The sequence below is a fragment of the Lygodium microphyllum genome, chromosome 7 (genome assembly GCF_053477565.2).
Source record: "Lygodium microphyllum isolate KBCC chromosome 7, Lygodium_microphyllum_v1.1.10, whole genome shotgun sequence".
Lineage (NCBI taxonomy): Eukaryota > Viridiplantae > Streptophyta > Polypodiopsida > Schizaeales > Lygodiaceae > Lygodium > Lygodium microphyllum.
Window position 1 is genome coordinate 107,142,833 of NC_141141.1, and position 22,703 is coordinate 107,165,535.

Sequence of the window (22,703 nt, forward strand, 5' to 3'; positions counted from 1 at the left end):
ATCGTAGCCCTTTAGGAAGAAGTTAACTACACACACAAAACATATCAAGATTTTATTCACTTCAAATTTTGATAAAGCTCATTATTATCTACAGTGGGATTTTCTCTTATAGTCCCTTAATGACATGGGCCTAGGGAGATGATTCATCATGTTTATATCAATTCTTTTTAGCAACACAACCGCCAAATAGCCATCGGTGAACCTACCTCTCTCTTCCCTTTTTGAAGATGGATTTGATAGTGGTGTCCTCTAGCTTCTCTCCTTTTTGCCATTTGTCAATCTCTTTACTGTTGATGATAGCAATTTGACAGTTAGCAACGATGGCAAATCACTCGCAACCTTTTGGGAGTGCCTCTAAACATTTTGCCTAGCCTTGGGCTTGATGGAATGGAAACCACTTCAAAGTTGGTATCAGAGCTCTAATTAAGGGCCCTCTCAATTGGTCCTCATATGGATTGTGAAGTTATGTAGGAAGGGAGTAGGAAGTCAAGACATTCAGACTCCTTGATATCCCAATGGGGTTTGGAGTAATTATTCCACAATAATAGCAATGGTTTTTAGAAAAATGGAACAAGAATTTCGACAATTGGTTCGGTCTTTAACAAGGATTCACAAGTACAATAGGAATAGTAAGCCATATCCTTATCCTTTTTACCTCTATGTTCTAACATGTTGGCACCCACCCAAGTCTACCCTCGGAAAACACTTTCTTGCAATTTTCTATGGGGTGGGGATGCGAAAAACTTTAAGGTCCTTGAAATCTTGTGATTGATGTGTACCCTCCAAAAAGGATGTTGGATGTCTAGGAGTAATGCATATACTAAGTATGACATATAAACTGGAAGTGAAGTGGATTATCACAAGCATCCAAAACATTGAAGAAGGCTAATCAATGTTGTTGAGGCATAGCATCAAAACCTTAGTTAAGCAAAGTTGCCCCTGGATGGAAGGACCTTTCATTTCACACCATTGTTTTTAGTAAGGTCTTTTTCAAACATAAGAAAGGCTTTGCATTGGTAAAAGGTCTTTAGGAAGCTTGGTTGAAATACAAATCACTATTACAACTTAAAACTTTAGAAAACAAGGAGCCTCTATGGGTGGCTAGAGATTCACTTTGGCGCACTTCTTCACTACAAATGATTAGCATAGAAGAGTAGAAGACATAAGCTAGACCGAGTAAGGAAGGACTCATCATGTGGAGGGACCTTGAGAGCATAATAGTATGGGATCGAAGGAGGAAGCTATCCTCAAAAGAGTGCATAGACTAAGCAAGCTTGACATCATGGCTATTAATTCAAGGAAGGAAATATGGACTCATGCTAACCCTTTGGTCTTCCAACTTGAATGGGAGGTTAATTTCAAGGCCCTCATGTGAGAGAACAAGATTTCAACTCTTACCCTTGCCAAACTTATTGTGATGTAATCAAGGCACTTGATCAAAAAGCTCAATAGGAGGTGGCTTCTCAATTGGCACAAGCATCAATTGTATTACATGTTTGAACACATATGGTCTTTATCCCTCCCAAAGCCTCATGCCTAACATGGCTTATCTTATATAGAAATGTGGACAATGAAAGAGCCTTCAAATCAGGCATTGGAAATGGAACATGTATGAGGCGCATGGTAGAGCAGGAGTCCATCTTGCATCACTAATAATAGGAAAATCATAGTTGAGCTACATTGCATCATCTTCTTCTTCCACCCCTTTCCCCTTTATTGGAAGGAAATTCTATGAGGTGAAGCTAATAATGGCACCCTCATTCTATGGAATTGCATAAGTAGTGTCTATTTATAGAATGTGTGGTTGAAAAGGAATTTCAAGACAAAAGCTTTGATGAAGTCTTTAGATTGAGTCACAGATTGCTTTTGGAGGTGTTTTGCCAAGAGGATGTTATTGAAAAAGAAGCCAGGAGAAGCATCCAACTCACTAATGTATATTGGAGTACGAGAGTGGAGCAACTGATTGCATGCTTTCGAACTCCCACCCATCGGATCCCTTCCCATAAATGTTACTTCCCATAGAAAAACAAATCTATCATGGCTCCTAAAGAAATCCATATAGATAAAGTATGTGCCAGGTGCCACATAACCATATAAATACTTTCAATCTATCTAAGGTCCCCGTTGCACCGGCTACAGTGGGGATTTCAAGGGGCTAGTAGGAAATTAGTGATATTCCCATGCAATTTGTGGTTGTGTTGAAGACAATATCATGCAAAGAAAAACAGAAGGGCCTTGTCTATTCATGCTTATCTTGAACCAATATGAAGTGTTAGCACTCCTGTAATGTTGTTAGCAATCACAATTTTCGTAGGGCTTGTAGGGGCTTTGAGGGAGCTATAAAAACCGATTGCCCCCGATCACACCTAGTGCAAACACGGGTTACCACTCCCTACTAATCTTGGGTGTGAACGAGCTCTAATACGCATCAAACTCATATTCTTTTTTTAATTTTTTTAAAAAAAGTGTATTACTTTCCAAGAATTTAATTGGAGTTTTCTTTTTCAACCATTGTAATTGATGAATGATGACTCGATGAAAGGGATCTTGGCCGCTTTGGTGGGGGGGGGGGCAGATGGGACCCACAAAGACGAGCTCGACACGATAGCAAGATGTGGGACCACCCAGCAGGTCAAGACTCCAGTGCTGACCGGTGCTGGGGGATCCGGTGTAAATGCACTTTTCAGGGACGGTTGGCCTTTCCCCCCCTCGATTTTGTAGCCTGTTTTTTCTTGCGGGGCAAATTTTCTTTTAATTTCAATTATAGGAATAAAATTAATAACAATAATTAATAAACGACTCACATCAAAAAGCTGTTTCCATAGTGCTTCGATTAATATTCATACTTTAACATTATCCTTCCCATTGTGTAAATATTTTTTAAATTTGTTCATTTTATACTTTTGGGCATAATTAAAAAACATATTATCTATCTTTCACAATAGAAAAGAAGCTCTAAGAAATAAAAAATTGAAAGTCAGCTTAACATTAGCTTTCCAGTTGGGTTATTAATTCAGAAATTCACAATGGCAAGGAAGCTTTTGGGTGATGCATGATCTTATTTAAGATAAATAATTATTTCTGTTACTATTAATCAAGTTCCAGACCCCCCCTCCCAAAAAGAAAAAAATTAAAAAAAAAGGACAATCAATTTCACTAATTCCAGGTTTACAGCCTTAAAAAGCAGTCTGCAGCCTGCAAGCTAAAAAGATGATTAAATTCATATGTAATTTTAAATGAATTTCTAAGGACCTGTCTCCACCAACAAAATGGCTCATAACCAGGTTGTGAGGCCATAGAGATGTGCAGGCTGTGTCATAAGGAAATTGGAAAATTTAAAATATTACTTTCATAGCCTGAAAAGTTGTGCCCATGCATTGCTGACCAATAGTAGCAGATCTTACGCGTGCTGAACCGGAAGTGAACCTCGCTGGGCAAGAAGTGAACCGATGGCCGAGAAAGGTTCGTGGTTGTGAACCAGATTGCGCACTCTAGCGCGTGTGAACCAGTGGGTTCGGTATGGAGTTCCGAACCTGGTTGGGAGCCCCATCTTGGTGGGAACAGTTCCTAATAATACTTGCATGAATTTCTAATTAAAAAAACTGTGTAACATGTATCACCAATGACCATCTATAGAATTAAAAAAAGTAAATCAAAGAAATAACTATAGCATTAACCTGTTTTCCCCCCCCTTTTTACTGAGCTTGATACCCAGGGCCCAGGCCTTCTTTCTTTGGGCAGTGAAAAGTTAAAATGAGAATTAAGGATTGAACATTTCAAGAAACAGAATATTAAAGGGGAACGGTCCTCTTCAGACATGATAGCACATCTCTGCACAAGACTTGATTGGGAGTTCAATCAAGGGGCCATTGAGTACTGCGCGTATAGATGGCCTCCTGTTGATGCATAGGTGGGAGCACTCATGCAATCCTGGGGGGCGGGGCCTCAGGAAGAGGACTAACAGCTCAGAAAATAAAATCATGGCTCTCACTCACTCTCTCTCTGTCTCTGTCTCTGTCTCTTGTTTCTAGTGCTGCCCACCATCGCTCCATCTGTGATTTTTAGCTTCTGTCCTGTGCCTCCCTCCCTCCTATAAGTATAGGTCTGCCCCCCCCCGTGAGCCTCCTCTTCCTTTCCTCTGCACACGCACTCATGCTCCCTCTGTACTGCCTTGCAAAGACAAGATTTATCGGGAAATCCCATTTTTGAGAAAAATTTCAAAGAAAGCGTTTGTATTACTAGTTGAATAAATTTTCGTGGTGGGTGCCCAGATTCTTTGAATGTGGCCTACCCTTTTCACTCGTTCTGGCCTGGAGGCTGGCCCGTTCGATGATCCGAGGGGTATATAACGCCCGAGCTGCACTGAAAGACTCCACGAATATTTGCTTGCGACTTCAATGAATGAATGCATGCTGCTGATGCTCCCCTGTTCCAGCTGAACAAAACGGGACATCTGGGTTGGTGGGTACTGGGCTCTTCTTATTCCCCAACACGAAGAATCATCCCTCAGATTCCCTCTCCCTCATCAGCATGCTGTAGTGCACCCCTTTCCGCAAGGTTAAATTTCCTAATCCTGGACTTTTCTTTTCTTGGCACAGAGAGAGAGGGGGGGGGGGGGGAAGAGAGAGAGAGAGAGAGAGTGTGTGTGTGTGTGTGTGTGTGTGTCTTTTTATTGTGTTTTGTCCTTCGAGAGGTGGCTGCTCCATGGATATCCGTTCCACTCCACCTACGGTTCCTATATGATTTCTATGGTTCCTACAGATGAGAGAGAGAGAGAGAGAGAGAGAGAGAGAGAGAGAGAGAGAGCTATTTTAGTCATCTCCAATTCGTCCCATCATCAGCAGAAGATTGCTCTTATAGCTTTTTGGTTTGGTTTCTATTATGATCAGGACCTACTGAATAAATAATTTGCTGCATTCTCAGATGTTGAGAAGTGAAGCTGGACATTGTACCGCGACCAAAACTTCAGACATAAAACGGTTGCACCACATCGAGAGGCCAAAATCACACTCTCTCTTGACTGAGGGATCTACTTTGGGCCATGATCGACAGACACTGTCTGAGACTTATGGAAGACACCTACAGCTTGAGACCTCTTCCATGCAGGCAATTGCTTCTGGAGCTCAACACAGTGAGCGGAATGCTGCTTATTTCCGGTGGCCTCCTTTGTCACGTGCACATGGAACTGCAGAAGAGAGAGCTGCCTATTTCAGTGGTCTGCAAAAGGAGCTTGAGGTGGAGACAGAAGACAGGATACCATCTGGACAGCAAGCTACTACATTGTTGGATCTGATGACAATCAGGGCATTCCATAGCAAGGTGTTGCGAAGATTCAGCCTTGGGACTGCGCTTGGATTTCGAACTAAAGCTGGCGTGCTGACTGAAACTCCTGCCATCATTGTATTTGTTGCTCGTAAGGTCCACAAGCAGTGGTTGCATGACTTTCAAAGGTTACCTCGCATCCTTGAGGTATCACTTCACATTATTACCAAGTACCAAAGCACCAGTGTGTTTACCTCACCAAGTTTCATGCTTTGAGAGACAGACTTGGTTTGTTAATTGTATGTGGTGCAAAGGAAGTTGCAAGTTCTGTCCTATTTGTTGAAGTGTCAAATGAAATGAGAGGTCCCAGCTTCTTGACAATGGAGCAGCTGAGAATCACTTGGCATTATTCTGCTGGGTTCACATGAGAGTGAGGAGAACACCCAGCTGCTCTTCATGAACACCTTGGAAGCTCTGGGGTTCAGATTTGAACTTGCTGGGTTTAGATGATAAGATGACAGGCAATCTTGCAGCACTCTCCTCTTTAGGGCAAAGGAGTGACCTGGGCAATGTTTCACTCCAACATTTCACTCTTTTACCTCACAACATTTTAAATTTCTGAATTTTACCAGCATTAGTCAAAGTAATGTCCCTTTTTTGCCCATCTTTCTGCTGTATGGTAATACTGTACAACTGTGTGTGCATGCATGTGAGGTATAATGAACTCACTAGTCTCCACAGTCTTGTCTTCATAGCACTACGATATTTGTACCTGTGGTGCTGATCAGAATAAGATTGTCTTCCCATTTGGGTGTTTTCTTGTTGCTCTTACGCTCGATCAACTTGGTTGCTTGTGATACAAGAAACTATGCAACTTTTCACATGTTGTTCAGGCTTTTATTAAGGCTGGTTCATGTACACTTTACTTTGGGTATCTGGATCTCGTAACCCTTAAACGTGGAGTGTTTCTTCAATTGCTGGCAAGTGTTAGAAACCATATAAAAGTGTTTGTGACAGGCACTCGTTGGGGGCAAAACAGCAGTCTGGAGGCAAGTAATACTAAGCAATTGGATCACTTAAAAGCTTGAAGATTTGTTCCTACCATCATTATTATTTATCTAGTGCCAAATGATTTTGATAAGGAAAATGATTGAAGTCTTCCATGTTACTGTGCATGCATTTCCAAGGTTTGGCATAGGAGTGGGTGTTGTGATCTAGAGCAGCTATTGCGATCTCATTTGAATGTATTTATCATATGTATCTGAGTGTACATGCAGACATAGGGAAAGTGTTGTGGGAATTTGTTGTCTTGTTTATGGTCAGCTAATGCATGCATGCCTGTTATGGTCATTTAAAAAGCATCACGAGTATAGCATGGAAGATCTAGAACAAACCATTGAAATTTATGTGAAAGCTCTGGAAGATGTTGCACTATGTTGACATGTGTCTACAAGTCAATCTGCTAAATTGACACTTTGGCAGGGTCCAGGAGGCATATGGTGTGATGTGGATGTTGTTGAGTTCTCTTATTATGGAGCTCCAGTAGCTCCTCCAAAAGAGCAAGTATACACTGAGTTGGTGGAGGGTTTGCGTGGAATGGATCCTCACATAGGTCCAGGGTCTCAGGTAATAAGCCATGTGCTTGCTCTTGTTACAGAGTAACTGATCATAAATTGCAATCACATTTCCAGATGTTCCCGGTTGGTCTTAGGAGCGAGACATTTAAATCGACTTCTTTAAATTTTTGGGTCGTAAAGGGATGTGGATTTATGCAGTTATATACACAAAACAGACTGCATTGGTGTCTGGAATTACAAGATTAATCATGTGTAGTGCTTGCTGCCAAATCTTGAAGTTAAATCTTCTGTGATATCAGGTTGCAAGTCAAGAGACTTATGGAACGCTTGGAGCCATTGTTCAAAGTAGGACTGGTCCTCATCAAATCGGCTTTTTGACGAACAGGCATGTTGCAGTAGATTTGGATTACCCAAATCAGAAGATGTTCCACCCATTACCACCAAACCTTGGGCCAGGGGTTTATTTGGGTGCTGTAGAGAGGGCAACCTCATTTATTACTGATGACTTGTGGTATGGCATCTTCGCAAGCATGAATCCAGGTAACCATTTGTGTTTTGTTCAAGCACATCTTCTATGGCCCTCTAAACCTTCCTTGTGAGATTACTTTTTGGTTATCTTGCAGAGACATTTGTGCGAGCAGATGGCGCTTTTATTCCTTTTGGAGAATGCTTTGATATGTCTAGGGTGAATACTGCTGTAAAAGGGGTGGGTGAGATGGGAGAAGTTATGGTTATAGATCTTCAAGCTCCCATAAGAAGTATAGTTGGGAGTCAAGTGATTAAGGTTGGTCGTAGCTCGGGCTTAACACAGGGTAGCATAATGGCGTATGCACTTGAGTATAACGATGAAAAGGGCATCTGCTTCTTTACAGATTTTCTTATTGTTGGTGAGAATGGTCAGGCATTTGACTTGGAAGGTGACAGTGGAAGCCTTATACTTATTATTGGGGAAAGCGGATCTAAACCAAGGCCTGTGGGCATTATCTGGGGAGGAACAGCAAACCGTGGACGTTTGAAACTTCGAAATGGATGTGGGCCAGAGAATTGGACAAGTGGTGTCGATCTTGGACGGCTTTTGGACCTACTCCAGCTTTCTGTGATCACAAGCCGCTCGGAGCTTGCAGGTTTGGGTTCTTATCAAAGCTGTTATACCTGTCTTTGCAGATTGCAAGTTCCTTTCTATGTCCTATCATGATTTGAATCCCTCATTTGCAATGTAAGCACATTTCTAATGAATAAGGCAATATGAGCCTTGCAGGGTGCTGATACTTTGGTAAGATTTCACTCAAACTAGTGTTGAGGGTGTTTGCTGGCATGTAGCTGCATTGAGGGGTGAGGAAACACTTGGCATGCTTGTTATGGGAAAACCTAAGAACAATCAATGTATGGAAGCATAGACTAATTGTATTTTTCTTTTATCATACTAGCTGCAGTTGACGATCAGAGACAATGGACAGCCGGATTGGTGCAGGTTTCGACAGTGGAAGAGACATCTGGAGGCACATGTGGAGCATTGGAGCAAGGAGGAGAAGCAGTCCAACCCACAGGTTTAGAAGAAACATCAAGTGCTGAAAGAAGAGGCCAGGGCCAGAATGAGTCAGAGAAACTTATTGATTTGGCCTGCGAAATGTCACACAATGATGCACTGACAGAACAGGCTGCCATGCATGCAGTGGAGCTACAATTACTGGGCTCTGGTTTTGCTCAGTGTGATGCATTGTCAAAGCAGGGCAATAATTCTACAGTCAATGATGGGAATGGTGATGAACTCTCCTTCAGCCTCCACCTTTATGATAGAGATGTGAAAAAACGGAAGTCTTCAGAAAACTAGCACTGAGGTGAAAGTGCCTTTGAAGTGTTCGGTCTCTTTCATGAGATTGCGAATACTACAGCAGTTGCTCTAGTCAAAGGGATTGATGAGGCAGCATTGTGCTTGGGCAAGGAAGATGCTCTAGATAAGGCATTTTGGTGAGGCAAGCATTCTGGTAATGCCCAATTCAGCTGTTTCTAAATGGCCAATTCAGTTGTTACTGGGAGGCAATCTCCTTGAGCAGAGCTACAATTTTGCTCTGCAGGTTTATCATTCGGCCATTCCATGGTTAACTCAGAAAATAGTATAGGAAAGCAAAGCAAGTGAATGCCATAGGGTGGAGTAGATGGGCCACCCTTTTGTACCATTCCATTGATTTCGAATCACATCTCACGATTCTTAATTGGGGTGGATAGGCCTCCCTGCTATTTACTCAATGGGTTTCAAATGTTTTATATCCTGATTCATGGTTGCATTAGTGGTGTTCAGTGACATGTAATTGTTGCTCTTGTTAATGCATCATCCCAAAATAACATCATCCTGTGTCGAAGGTGTGGGTTGTATTATGACTTTCCACAATTGTGGCAAATTACAAGCTTTATGTAACGATCTGTGGCTGTTGACATAGACCCACTAGGGGTTTAGTGGAATGGGAAGCAAGAGCTAGGATAAAACAATGTACTCGGATTTCATGGGAGAGACTATAGACTATGAAGCAAGTTTCCTCAGTGTGGCAAAGGTTTCCCCCCAAAACAATCAAACAAATTAAAGCAAAGAGGTGCGTATATATGTGACCTTGCTCGCAACTCATAGCGGGAGCAACCTCAAATAGAGCAAATTGATAGCAAGCTTTCATAGCCAGGTATAATCTTCATGACTAAATATTTTCTACATGAATTAGGAATCAGCTAGGGTGTTGCTTGAGGTCCCCTTGGAAAAGGCCCCACTTTTTATTAGATTTGCTGGATTATGTTTGAAGTCTCTTCATAAGTTATTTAGAAACAATAGGACTTGGGAGTAAGACTATACAGCATAGCAAATGTGGCTATGACAGGTCAAAAATATAATAGAAAGAGTGGCTTTTTTCATCGATAGAATAGGATTTGCTGCATTGCTTGAAAGGGGAATGGTTCAATGCATCCCAATGCTTCTTTGTTTGAGCAGAGTAAGATTTTGAGTGAGCAATAGACCAAGCAATACTTGCTGAAGTACAGGACATTGTTTGAGAGTCCCTTGAAAGACTTGCCAACAATAGAGGAATTAAGTTCACTAAATCATAGAATATGTATGCATTGAAGTATTGCATTGGTATCTAAAACAATGTGTGGTTGAGCCCTGTGGAAAGAATACTCACACTATACCCCTCGAGTGATGGCTCACTTGGTGGGAATATTGGGTGGTGTGTGCTTGTGAGTTTAATTTATAGTTCACTATAAGGATGAGGTTAATAGGTGGCCTGAGAAAGGCATAATTTTCTATAAGCATGTCCAATGTCATGCATAACTTTGCATTAAAGAATTGTATTTGATTGTACGTGTATTTACCAAAAGAGAATTGTGACTTTCACTGCACTTTTAAGCAATCAGTCATTTGCAACTTTTATGGTCCTTGAAGCATTAGTATATACACACTTTGATTGCGATTTTCACATGCATTTTCATGCTATTATAAATACACCTTACAGAGGGAAAAAAACTAGGGAATTGTTGGTTGTAGAGTTGTGCCTGGAGCTAGAGTTCTGCAACTAGTAGCTTTTGCCCTTGCATATTCATTGCGATTATTTATGTGAATAGAACCACCATCATATGGAAAGTTACACACAATCACCAAACTTGACATACTAAAATGTCAAGGGAAAATATTTCTAATTAATAAGAATAAAAAAATATAATTGTTGTTTTATAGAACAACTCAAAATGAGTTTTTGTAAGCCTTTGGGAGCCAAAGTTTGGCTTGAATGCAAAACATAAAGATTCTAAGCTACCAAATTTTGGATCGGATTACAAAGTGTAAGATTTAACTAAATCTAGATAGGAGGCATTCTTATCATGCATGCCTTGCTTGTACATGTGGGGCTTGCTCTTCGGGAAGTGCATATTGTGAAGGAGGATTTGGATCTCCTCCTAATGATATGCATCATATGCATGTAGATTCTCAACTTGTCCTTGTGGTAGCATAAGACTACACAACTCACTCTCACACGTTACTCTTATCTATTAGGCATAAGACTCATAGGACAATCCAAGATTATAGATCTTTTTCTAGACTTTGAGGGGATATGCTAAAGCTTAAATATAAACACCTTGTAGGTCAAGGTATCTTATTCTGGAGCATGGTCGAACCGGGCCAACATCCACATAGCATTTGTTTCCTCTCCATCACTAGCTTGATTCCTCCCCCCTCTCCACACAAATTGTTAGCCTTTCCCTAATTAGGGATGCTAGCTTTAAGTCCACACTGTTTGTTAGATGCTTTGTGAGGATAGGGTAATACTTGACTTGAAAATACTAGGAATGGATCCCACCACCCATGCCTTGAATTATGGCATCACTGAAGTTTAGTAGCAATGTACCTCGGGTCGGAACGTATGTTGCTCACATTTGAGTATTTAATGGATAATACCATGAACATGGTGATCCTATGCATGCGATAGCCTTTAAGCTTTAGAGATGGACAGATACTTCATGGCTGTGTGAAGAGGCTGATGCACCATGACCGGCGCTGCCAAACTGTCTGCCATGGATGGTAGCCAAATACGTTAATGTTAAATCATGTCAGGCAAATGGATGAGACTACGTGCATAGCAAACTAGGCAATGAATGTGGTAGTTTTTGGTAGGCTTGACGGGTAGTGTGAGGAAAAACGAGTTGTTGGGAGAGACACTAGCCTGTTGAGAAGCATGTAGATATAGTCTAGACTTGGATAGAGCCATTAGGGTTGACGACAAGTACCTTATAGGGGCCCATCCATCGTTATTGAAGCTTGCCTGAAAACTTGCCAAATCTTGAATTATAAGCTAGGACTAAGTCACCTTCCTTAAACTCCTTCTGTTGCTTGATGAAGCTGTCATAATAGACCTTTCTGTGAGCTTGCGTGGCTTCCATGTACTGTAGAGCCATCTTGTGAGTGTCATCTAGACATTTCAGGTGCAAAAGACGGCATTGTAAGGACTCTTCATCTCCCAAGCGTTCTTTGATAGCCATGTGCAAAGAGGGTAGCTCAAGTTCAACAGGGAATACGGCTTTTGTACCATACACCAACTGGAAAGGGGTCTATCTTGTAGCAACCTTATGGGGGGTTCTGTATGCCCAAAAAGGGCCTCTACAAGTCGATTGTCCCAATCACAATGGTACATGAAATGGGGCTATTAGTGAACACAAAGTTTATTGGGGCTTGTTTGGAGGCAAGGTGAGGTGGCAAAGACTGACAATGCCTTGGGTGAAAGCAAGCGTATGTTGCTGAGCAAGTCAAAGAACAAAGCTATCGAGCATTAGATTGAATAGGTTATTGGTAAAGATATGATAGTTGCAGCTTGGTGAATGGAGCCAGGTCTGGAGAGAATGCAACATACTGATGGGCTACATCTAGAGAGAATGCACAAAGATGGCAGTAGATGTGATGGAGAGAATGCAACATACTAATGGGCTACGTCTGGAGAGAATGCAACATATTGATGGGCTATGTCTAGAGAGAATGCAACATACTGATGGGCTACGTCTAGAGAGAATGCACAAAGATGGCAGTAGATGTGATGGAGCTAAAGCATCTTGATCAATAGGCTGAAACAATAGTCAATATAAGAGAAGATAGTTGAGTGTGAGACTCAATGGTGACAATGGCGGTAGTGAAATTTGAGAAGAGGTATGTTTTGATACCATAAGATTTAGTAGTACACACATGCACAAACATTCATAGTGAACAAGTGAATAGCAAGAGAGAAGAGAGTGTTGGAATCTAACATCCATTATATGAGAATGACATAAAAGTACAATCCTTAAGGTACTAAGTACCACACCCACTAATAGATGTTCATATGAGGAAAAAACCCTTCTCTAGTTAGAAGGTAAAAAGTGCACAAGGATAAGAGAGTGTCCACACTAGAACTTAAAAGAAAGACGATAAGTGTAACAATTTCAACCACAAGAATGACCATCATCTTGATGAGGACTCTACAACCAATAACACTAACCAAAATTATGTGGCTTGTTTATTATAGTTTATAGAATTGAAAATACACATGTCAATAATTTAGTAAATCAAAATCTCTTAAATTTTAACATAAAAGCAACCTATTTACTTTTCATGGTGTGGATACGTCAATAATTTAGTAAATCAAAATCTCTTAAATTTTAACATAAAAGTAACCTATTTACTTTTCATGATGTGGAATCAAAAGAAGCTCTAAATTATCAAAGTCAATTCAATTGAGTCAATGTTCAAATCCTCTTGCATTGAGCTAATTTTGCCTTATATAATGGGAGATTGAAGGATCAAGCACCTCAATTTTTTGTTGTATATTGAAAACGGAGTTCATGCATTATACGCGTACAAAAGAAAGTAAGATAGAGCACATCTGAAAAAAATTGTTGCTAAAAAAATATCATTCTTAAGAATAAAAAAATTTGGGCATGTTATACGTCAATCCAAAAAGAAGAATAGACAATGTTTATGTCTCTCCTTTTATCCTTGAGGATCTCAATACACTTGGAGTTCAAAAAAATAATATTAGCTCTCTTGTCTATGTAACCATGCAAAAAGCAATACATATTGAAGCCTTTTAGATTAACCCTTTCAAGCATGTCAAAGAGATCATCTTTTGATACTTCTAGTTGCTTTACTTCTTTTCCTTATGCTTTCTTCCTCTTGTGCTCCGTCCATTTCTCTACATGTTCTTCTATAGCATTTTTCTCCTTCTAATATAGTATCGTATCTTTTTCATATGTAATAAATTGATTTTAAGACCTATATCTATCTTTTTCTTCCTATATGGTGGCATATTTAAAATATTGTATGTCTTTTTATCAGTAAGAGCAGCTAGCTCTAGAATCTTAGGGAATCTATATCTTAACATTCTTAGGATGATCATGTCCTTGTCCATTAGTGTCAATCTGTATACATGGATGGCACAAATGTAAGTATCCTAGAAAACCTCGATCAAAAAGTTCTCTATAGCCTAGTGGATTGAGCTTAGAGCTATTCTTGTTCATTCGAAATTGTTGAGACTATGCTTATCACAAATGTCCCTAACAAGTCTTTGGACTAGGAAATTTAGAATTGCATTGTTGAGAGCCTTCATCGTCTTTGGAATCTCTCTCAAACATCTCACACCTTATGAAATTTTCTCTTAGGTTTTGCTAGTGGCTTAGATGGCTTGGCGACTTATTGAATCTTTTGAGTAATCTTCCTACAATCAACTTTCTACTTTCTTGTTGTAGCTTTGTCTAGCCATAGCTATTTTTCACCAACAGCAATGACATAAAAATCCAAAATTATCTTATGAAACACAGTTTTTGAACACGATGTATGAAATGCAAAATAGCTACCAAAAGATCATATGACTGCGTTTGCCAACCACTCTACTTGATGTATAAAACATGAAATAGGTGCTTGTGAGTTTGCAAAAAAACCTCATATTGCATTCATATGATTGAAACATAAAGAATCAAAACTTTTAAAGATCTTGATAGAAGAGAACATAACTTATGAAACATGATATAGGCGACTAGAAGAAGAGAGAATGGCGCTCACTTGCATTACATGTGATAGCATAACAAAGCATCACAGTGTCCAAAGTTCTTTGGCACATACCTTAGTTTGTAGTAGAGAAGGGCATGATGCTTTGAAGGAGCAAGTAGTAGAGTTTATGGGCACTAGATGAAGTTTTTATCCTCAAAGAAAGGAGTAATAAAATGGGTTAGCTCCAAATGTTTGAATAAAATGGTTAAGTTTCTCAAGTTTAATTAGAAAGATTCATTTAAGTGACATTTAATTGCACATGTGATGATGCACCCCTAACTTACTCCGAGGATGCTTCGAGAACCTTCAAAAAAGAAAAAGAGATTTGTTTTTCATGTCAACAAGCAAACTTTTTAGCACAATTTTCAAGAATAATGGCTCTTGAATGCTTTGAGGAGCTATTTAAAGCAAAATCTCACATTCTCTCACTATTCTTATGCACAATATTCTCATATCTCCACTAACATTCAATACAAGCCTCTCATATATCCATATATCCATGTACCTTTTTCATAATGAGCGCAATATCATAGCGTGTCCAATACTCCACGTAGTTAACAGACCATTTCTTTCTTTACATTCTCACTCCATTGTCTTATGAAAAGCGTGTGCTTCTATATGCAATCATTTTTGTGTCTCAATTTCATGTTTCATTCAACAAGTAGCTCAATTGATAATTTTCCTTTTCTTGTCTTATGAAATACAAGTTTGAGTGATATTGACTTGTTTGCCTTACTTGATATCATGTTTCATTCGACATGTTGCCAATGACTATTAATAATCAATTGTCTTATGAAACATGAGTGATCTTTTAGAGAAAATGTCTCTTCTATGTTATTTTTGTGTTTCATAAGATAGCTATTTTGTTTTCTTTGTCGAGAGGATTGTTATGTTTGTAGTCTTTCTCTAGAAGGATAATAATGTCAAAAAGAAATCTTTCTTTGGAAGGAATGAAAGAGGATACAAGTGATAATAGACTCTTTGATTTTCTTTACAAGACATGAAATTCATCCAAGTCTAATTATATCAAGGACATGCTGAATATTTATTTTGGATTGCAAGACCCCTTAGAAGATCTTGAAGATAAACTTCAAGTATACTAAAAAATATAATGCTAGACATGGAGAGAGTCTTACAATTGATAATCATGTTCATTTGAATTATGTGACTCAAGCAACCAATGCTCCTAGGAAAAATTTACTTACTTAGATGGAATCTTATTAAATAGGAATTTAGAAAGTTTGAAACAAATTACCCTCATCATAAGGATCAACACAACAATGTCTTCTGATTCAATACGACATAGGATTTCTTGTGTATCTTCAATATATATAGAAGATTTTTCTTCAAAAATAAGGTATAGGAGAAGATAATGTATAGATGAAGAGGTCAAAGAGAATATAGAGATGTTTTAAGAGGATGTTCAAAACCAACTACTATTGCAAGGTTTTGATCCTATTGTGTTTAAGAGTGAGAACATCACAAAGGTAAGAAAAGGAGATAAAATTGAGTGGAGAGATGGAAGAAGTCCCTCTTGATTGTGTCCCTATATTTCTCTTAGATATGTATTGGTCAATAATATTCAATAATTTTTTTATCTTTGAGAAGATTACTTAGTTATCCTTACAAGGTGGGGCCAAATTGACAAGGATTTCGAAAGTGACCAAAAATCTAGAAGAACAAAAGATTTTGCTCCCCTTTGGTGCCTTCAAATGTTGTGTTATACAAACTTGCTACATCTTGCACCCATTCCAAAACATGTGGGCAAGCATCTCCTTCTTTGTGTAAATATATTTTCCATCAAGGATACCTCTCTTCTTAAGTTTTCTTCCTAAAAGGATTTCCCCCTCCATGACCTTTTAAAGAAATACTCTATCCTTAAAGGGGAGTTGAATAGACCAAGTGTTGTAATAACATTCTTGAAAAATGTTGGGTGGGATGTTTATGTATCAACCTACAAGTTTTTGATAGGTCTCTCATGTTCACTTGAAGCTCTTGATGTGTTGAGGGGAGAATTTCCAAGATAGCTCCATAGTCTTGTATTTATGTATTGATCAAATTATGGAGTATGAAAAGAAGGGGCTACCCATAGAAGAAGAGTTCTTAGAGGTCTCTAGAAGAGACTTGGCATTCAAGACATGGGGTATGAAGATAAACTGAAGCTTGCATCAAAGTTGGAGCCAAAGAACTTGATAAATATTTATGATGTTGCTTGAAGATGATAAAAACCCCAAGGTACGAAAGATATTCCAAATACTTTCATTAAGCTTAATACTAGAGATTTCCTATGCTAAATGGATAAATGACTTTAAGATTTTTACCTATTGATTTATTATTATTTTTGTTGCTTGCAAGAAGGCCATATTGCATTCAGACTCTAAGAGTGCCATTCAGTTAGCACATAATCTGGTCTTTTATGCAAAGATCAAGCATATTGAGATGTGTCATTATCACTTCGTTAGAGAGGTGATTGAGGATACTCAGATAGAGCTTGTTAAGATCTCAACTTATGAGAATACTAGAGATCTGCTCACTAAAAGTATCCTCGTGAAGTGTTGTGCATTCCTTAAGAAGATGATGGATGTAGGATTAGATGATACCTATTTCTAATCCTATTGTACTTCTATGCAACTTTGTACTTTGCCGTTGTCGCCACTCTTGCGAGCAAACCACCAAGACCCATGGACTGCTTATTGCTTCAAGTGTTTCAAGTGGAGAGCTATGGCAACCTCTCACATAGCCATGCGCACGCATACACAAACCAATGTAGTGAACTTACCTTTGAATCCGATCGAGTGTCTCCTCCCACGAATGTGTTGGTAGCTCCACAATTCAAGATGCACTCTCAAACAAACCCCATCTCCAAGCTCTGATATTTGACCTCCTTGGCCATGTGTGCAAGAAAGGAGAACAAAAGATATTGATGATGAAGAGATGAGAAGAAGAGCTTCTTCACATTCCCTCACTCTCACACACGCATACACACACACTCTCTCTCATGCACAAGAAGGAAGCAAGAAGAGAATAAGTTTGGTCAAATACAAGAGTGAGATTCTTCATTCATGTCTTGACTTTTATGCATACCCTATCCCCTCCTTGAGCAGCCATTCCTCTACTCTCTTTCCTCCGCCTAGTATTGGTCTTAGCTCTCGCGCCTCTCATTCTTTACAACTTACACAAGAGAGAGACTGGCGCTCTTTTACAAAATGAATTGCCATATGCCTAGCACTCTTCTTGTTAAAATATCAAGGTGCACTTATTCTTGTTCATTTCCTTCTATATTTTAGAAATTTATATGTGCTTCATGTCTTTAGATTTTTCTAAGTGTGTCTTTGTTATCTGTCTTCCTCTTGTCTTGGGACTATCTTCCACTTCCGATTTTCCAAATTTTTTCATCATGGTCTTCCGAGAGTTAATATTACCTACCTCTGAGCTAAGTGCCAATCCCATGGAACTTGATGGTACGTATTGAAAATGTTGAGGGTCAATGTGGAATGGTTCATGGTGCCTTTGGAGAGGTAGGTTATGTTGGGGATGCTCTATGAAGTAGGTTTTGAAGGTTGTCGATGTTGGAGATAGATGGTTGGTTGAAGAGGGCCTCTATAGTTGCTGGCTTGTTACGCCACAGTACATATATATGAATAAAGAATATGGGCGGTCACTGTACACAGGCAGGCCCAAGGGCCTTTTACCCCAACAACCTCCCACTAAAAGGCCAATGCGCTAGGGAGTGAAAAAACATAACAAAAGTAAACAGACAGGATGAGGAATCATGACATCTCACCCAATGCCCAATTGGAAAGCGAGTTGTGCAATAAGAAGAGTCAAGCATCCCTGAGTCCATGACATCCAGGAGATAAGTGATCCCATAGCTCTAGACAATAGAGCAATCCATGATTACTTCCCATGAAGCAAGCAACACAACTGATAAGTGCACGGCTGTAAAGCATCAGAGTGGCGCATAGCATCAACGCAGTGCATAAAAGACATCAGAGAGCATACAAACTCTCCAAGGTCAATCATCAAAAGAGGGTCAGCATCACGGACACAAGTCAAATGGGGTCTCAAGACAGTATGCGGCCTCAGCAAAGCGGAAGACTGACATATGGCTGTAGAATCAGCCATAAAGCGCACTGAACGCGCATCAAGAGGCCTAAGAGGTGTTTGCGTCTCATAAAAGACAGCATGATGGCTGCGTAGAACCTGCAAGGCATCTAAATCCCAAAAATTGTAGGCCTTAAAGTCACCATCTCCATAACCAAGGAGGATACATCTACGTGACATAGGCTCATGTGGCATATGTACAGATGCCTGGCAGCCAAACATCCTCAAGTAATCATAGGAGGGTCTCATGCTACTCCATGCCTCATGCAGAGTAATAACATCCAAAGAGAAACACGACGTCCAATTAACCAAGTAGACTGCCATCATAAGGGCCTCAGCCCAAAAGCCATAAGACAACCTAGCTATGGTAAGCATACAAGCAACCTTTGCCTGCAAAGTCAGGCATATGCCATGAGCAATCCCATAATACCGTGGGCATAAGAAATAAATGCCATATTGCTGACAAGAGATCCGTAAGCTGGGAGAGAGAGCATGACTCTCATAATCCATCTGCAAGCATCTAGGCTTGCTACCAACAGAATCCATAAACCTATCAAGCATAGTAACAGCATCCTCAATCCGTACCAAAGGGTAAGCCCAAACACAATGGGTAGCATGATCCATGAAGGTCACAAAATACGACGCTCCACCAAGAGACTGTAAAGGCATAGGTCCATATACTGCAACATGGACTAGATCTAGAAGAGCATGCCTCACACAATCGCCATAAGCCAAAGAGGCTCTGCACAGACCATGAGTACAATGAGGGCAAGTAGCATGGGGAAGAGCAAGCAATAAGCCCATATCACATAAAGCATCCATCTCAGTGTGTCATACATGGCCTAGGCGACAATGCCATAACAATGCATGTGATATCTGTGTAACTGCAACCATAGAATCTCCCACATGAGAGACATGCACTACATAATCACTGCCATATCTAGCACTTCTGGCAAATACCAAGCAACCACGACGGATTTTCCATGAAGTATCCCCAAGAGAGACATAATATCTTGCACCATGCAATTGACTGATAGAGATCAGGCTCTTACTCAGCATAGGTATATGCAAGACACCACGGAGCATAAGAAAAGACCCATTTGGCAAAGTCAAGTGTATATCCCCTGTACCAATAACATGACAATCCTGCTCAAGGCCCAAAGAAATACATCTGTCAACCTCAAGAAGAGAACCAAGCTCTATGCAGAGTAATATGACAAGATGCCATATTGTCTAAAAGCCAATCAAAGGTATAGGCCATATCACTGAGCAAGAAATCTGCAGGGTAACAGGATTGCCAGGAATCTAGACTCAGCTGCATCATCATGGGTAACTACATGCACCATACCACTATCAATAATGGTCTCACCTACTATATCACTAACTCTGCTCTCATGTCTAGTGCGGCGCAATGTTTTCTATTCTCTAATCCACCTGAAGCATTTATGCTTCACATGCCCTGTCTTTCCACAATGAAAGCAAACAGAACCTGTAAAACCTGTAGAAGAGGACAACCGCTCTATAATAGCATGAGTAGGGCTATCCAATACATCCAAGGAGCTCAAAGAATCAAGGGAACTCTCATCAGAGAGAACAGGCTCATCAAGAGGACTATATGCATGACTAGAAGAGCTGGAAGTCGTCATATCATACTGCAAAGGGGACTCATCCAAACTAGAAGGGGAGAACACAAAGGCATCAACCACGTTTGCAAAAGCTCCCACACGGACAAGCTAGTAGACAAAAGCATGACATATCCAACCATTGTAGCTCACTGTCATAAAAGCATAAGCATGCCTTGGAGCCATAAATGCATAAGCATCCTCGAAACATAGGAGTATACATAACTTTGCAGTGTCTCATACCATGTACTGACATACATGTCCAGCCAAGAACGGCAGGTGGCAAATAAACCTGCAAGAATCAAGCTCCAATAAAAGCCCAAATATCTGTGTAAAAGCATCCAAGTAAGAGGCTCTATAAAATACATAGCAGTAGACCATGTGCATACACGGGTGGCCATAAAGATTAACTGCTCCCTGACATACACAGGCAATAGCAGCCCAAATAGCATAGATGCCATACAACAAAGAAGCAGGACGGCCATAATTGTAAATCCCAAGCACTATCCAAGTCCACTGATCAGTAAGTATCTTGCATATCAAATGCAAACAAGCAATCACAGCTCTATAGACAACTGCCAAAACAAGGGAGCAATTCACTGCTCAATACCTAGAACTGCATCCAAGTAATAGCCAAGATCCATAATCAGAGTATCAAATCCCATATAGCATCCAAGGCCGTAATAGAAAAAGCCAAGTCGTAATGGAAAAATCCAAGTCAATGTCCAATTGCTCAAGGGAATACTCAAATGAATGTCGAGACGAGCTCAAACAACTACCATAGAAAACTAACTACTAAAATGATCAAAGTTACCAATACATCATGACTCAAAAGTAATCTAACGATTAGGCTTTTGAACTCCTCTACAATATCTTTGCCACCTTGATAAACTACCTATTTGTCCCAAAACTAACTTAATGCTTAGGCTTTTTGAACCCTTCTACGATGACTTTGACACTTCGATAAACTACCAATTTTCTCTCATTTCTAGCTACTTTCATCTTATCAATTCCACTTGGTCACATATTGAGTTGTGTTTGTATAAGTTCATTGGTGATCCATAGTTTATACCCTTGAAACATTTTGATTACTTTATTACTTCAACTTCATTTTCCATTTTTCCACATAGAGTTTCTTTATCCTTTCCTTGTGTAATGACTTATCATAGTACACCATCCATTTGAACCCTTTTTCTTCTAATATCTATACTATAGTATTTGACCTCTTGATTTGGTGATTTTGTGAAACTTGCAGCAGCGGCTTGGAGCTTTCTATGTTCTAATTCTATCTACTCTCTCCACCTATGTCTCATCTCGAGCATTCTTTTGGTTGGTATGGCTTTCTCCCCTTACTCTTCTAATTGTGCTTGTGGTTGTAGAGGGAGGCTTGAGACTATGTTTTCCAATCACAAGTCTGCAAACTGATTCAACAAATATGTGCCAAGATCAGCCCAAAAAAGACTTCAAGCTAATGGCACATGACCTCCAAGACATCTATTGACATCCAATAGCTATTATGTGAGCATGACATGTGAATATCAAACCCATAAAGATGTGTGTTGCCCTATGTATACAGCCTGTAAAACTGTATATTCCTTGCACTGGACTAAATGTATCAGCCCAATGTCAATAGCAATGGCCAATTTCAATGCTCAAGGTCTATATCAAGCATCCAAATATGTTAGAGCCGCCCAAAATATGTCCACAGGAGTGCAAAGCCCCTAAGGAGCTGCTTGTCAATGTCAACCTGCAATTAGTGCGAGTTGTCCCGAAGACCTACTTGAGATGTTGAAGGTGAGAAGGCTCAAGGGGGGCACCAATGGTACCTAAGGAAGGCCCAAACAATGTCCAAACAAGCCTAGATAGGGTACAATCAAAATAGGAAAGAGAACCTCCACTGTGCATGTAGCATCTCTCACAGACTTGTTCTACCTGTTCCCAAGCTCATGCTTCACAATGCCTAGCTCTATCTCCCGAGTCATGCGCTCTGATATCACTTTGTTGTATGCACAGATCAATGGAGTGAAGCTGTTGATGCAAGTTGAGAGAGATGAGAGACAGAGACACAATCTTTTGGTGGTACTGAAGAGCCTTAATAATGTTTAAGATAGGTATATAAGTCATATACATGTCAGCCCTTAAGAGGGCGGGCATCCCAACAGTTTGTCCTATAGTTGTTTTGTAGGCTGTCCTATATGCCCATAAAGCTACCATGAGCTTGTTGTCCCAGTCACTGCATGAAGCAGAGACTACCTTTGTTAGGACATTTACCAAGATCTTGTTCATGGATTCGACTTGACCATTGGCTTGAAGGTAATACGGTGAGGATTTTCTGTGGATTATCAAGAAGGTGGATAGTAAGTGAGCAATCACTTCATTGATGAAGTGTGTGCCTTGGTCACTGACCAACTCTATGGGACAACCAAAGCGTGAGATTACTTGCTCCCAAAGGAACTTAGCCATGGTCCTAGCATCATTTTTGTGAGTTGCTCAAGCTTTCACCCATTTAGTTAGATAGTCTATAGCAAAAATGATATACTTATGTTGGAAAAAAAATGAATTTTTGACTGATTTTTGTTGTTTTTTAGGTCT

At 39.9% G+C, this 22,703-nt stretch overlaps 1 protein-coding gene across 3 annotated transcripts; it reads left to right on the forward strand.

Annotated features, from left to right (window-relative positions):
• The first annotated feature begins 3,840 nt into the window (after window positions 1-3,840).
• On the forward strand, window positions 3,841-9,386 carry LOC148033799 (protein NARROW LEAF 1-like). 3 transcript variants are annotated; one of them, XM_087681796.1, is made up of 6 exons: window positions 3,841-4,557; window positions 4,924-5,469; window positions 6,745-6,888; window positions 7,139-7,379; window positions 7,463-7,963; window positions 8,273-9,386. In XM_087681796.1, the coding sequence occupies exons 2-6, from the start codon at window positions 4,924-4,926 to the stop codon at window positions 8,668-8,670; spliced, it is 1,830 nt and encodes a 609-aa protein (XP_087537922.1). In that variant the 5' UTR covers window positions 3,841-4,557; the 3' UTR covers window positions 8,671-9,386. The 3 variants fall into 3 exon arrangements, with proteins under 3 accessions (XP_087537922.1, XP_087537921.1, XP_087537920.1); XM_087681795.1 differs by having other exon boundaries at window positions 3,845-4,557; window positions 4,890-5,469; window positions 8,267-9,376; XM_087681794.1 differs by having other exon boundaries at window positions 3,845-4,557; window positions 8,267-9,376.
• Window positions 9,387-22,703: the final 13,317 nt, after the last annotated feature.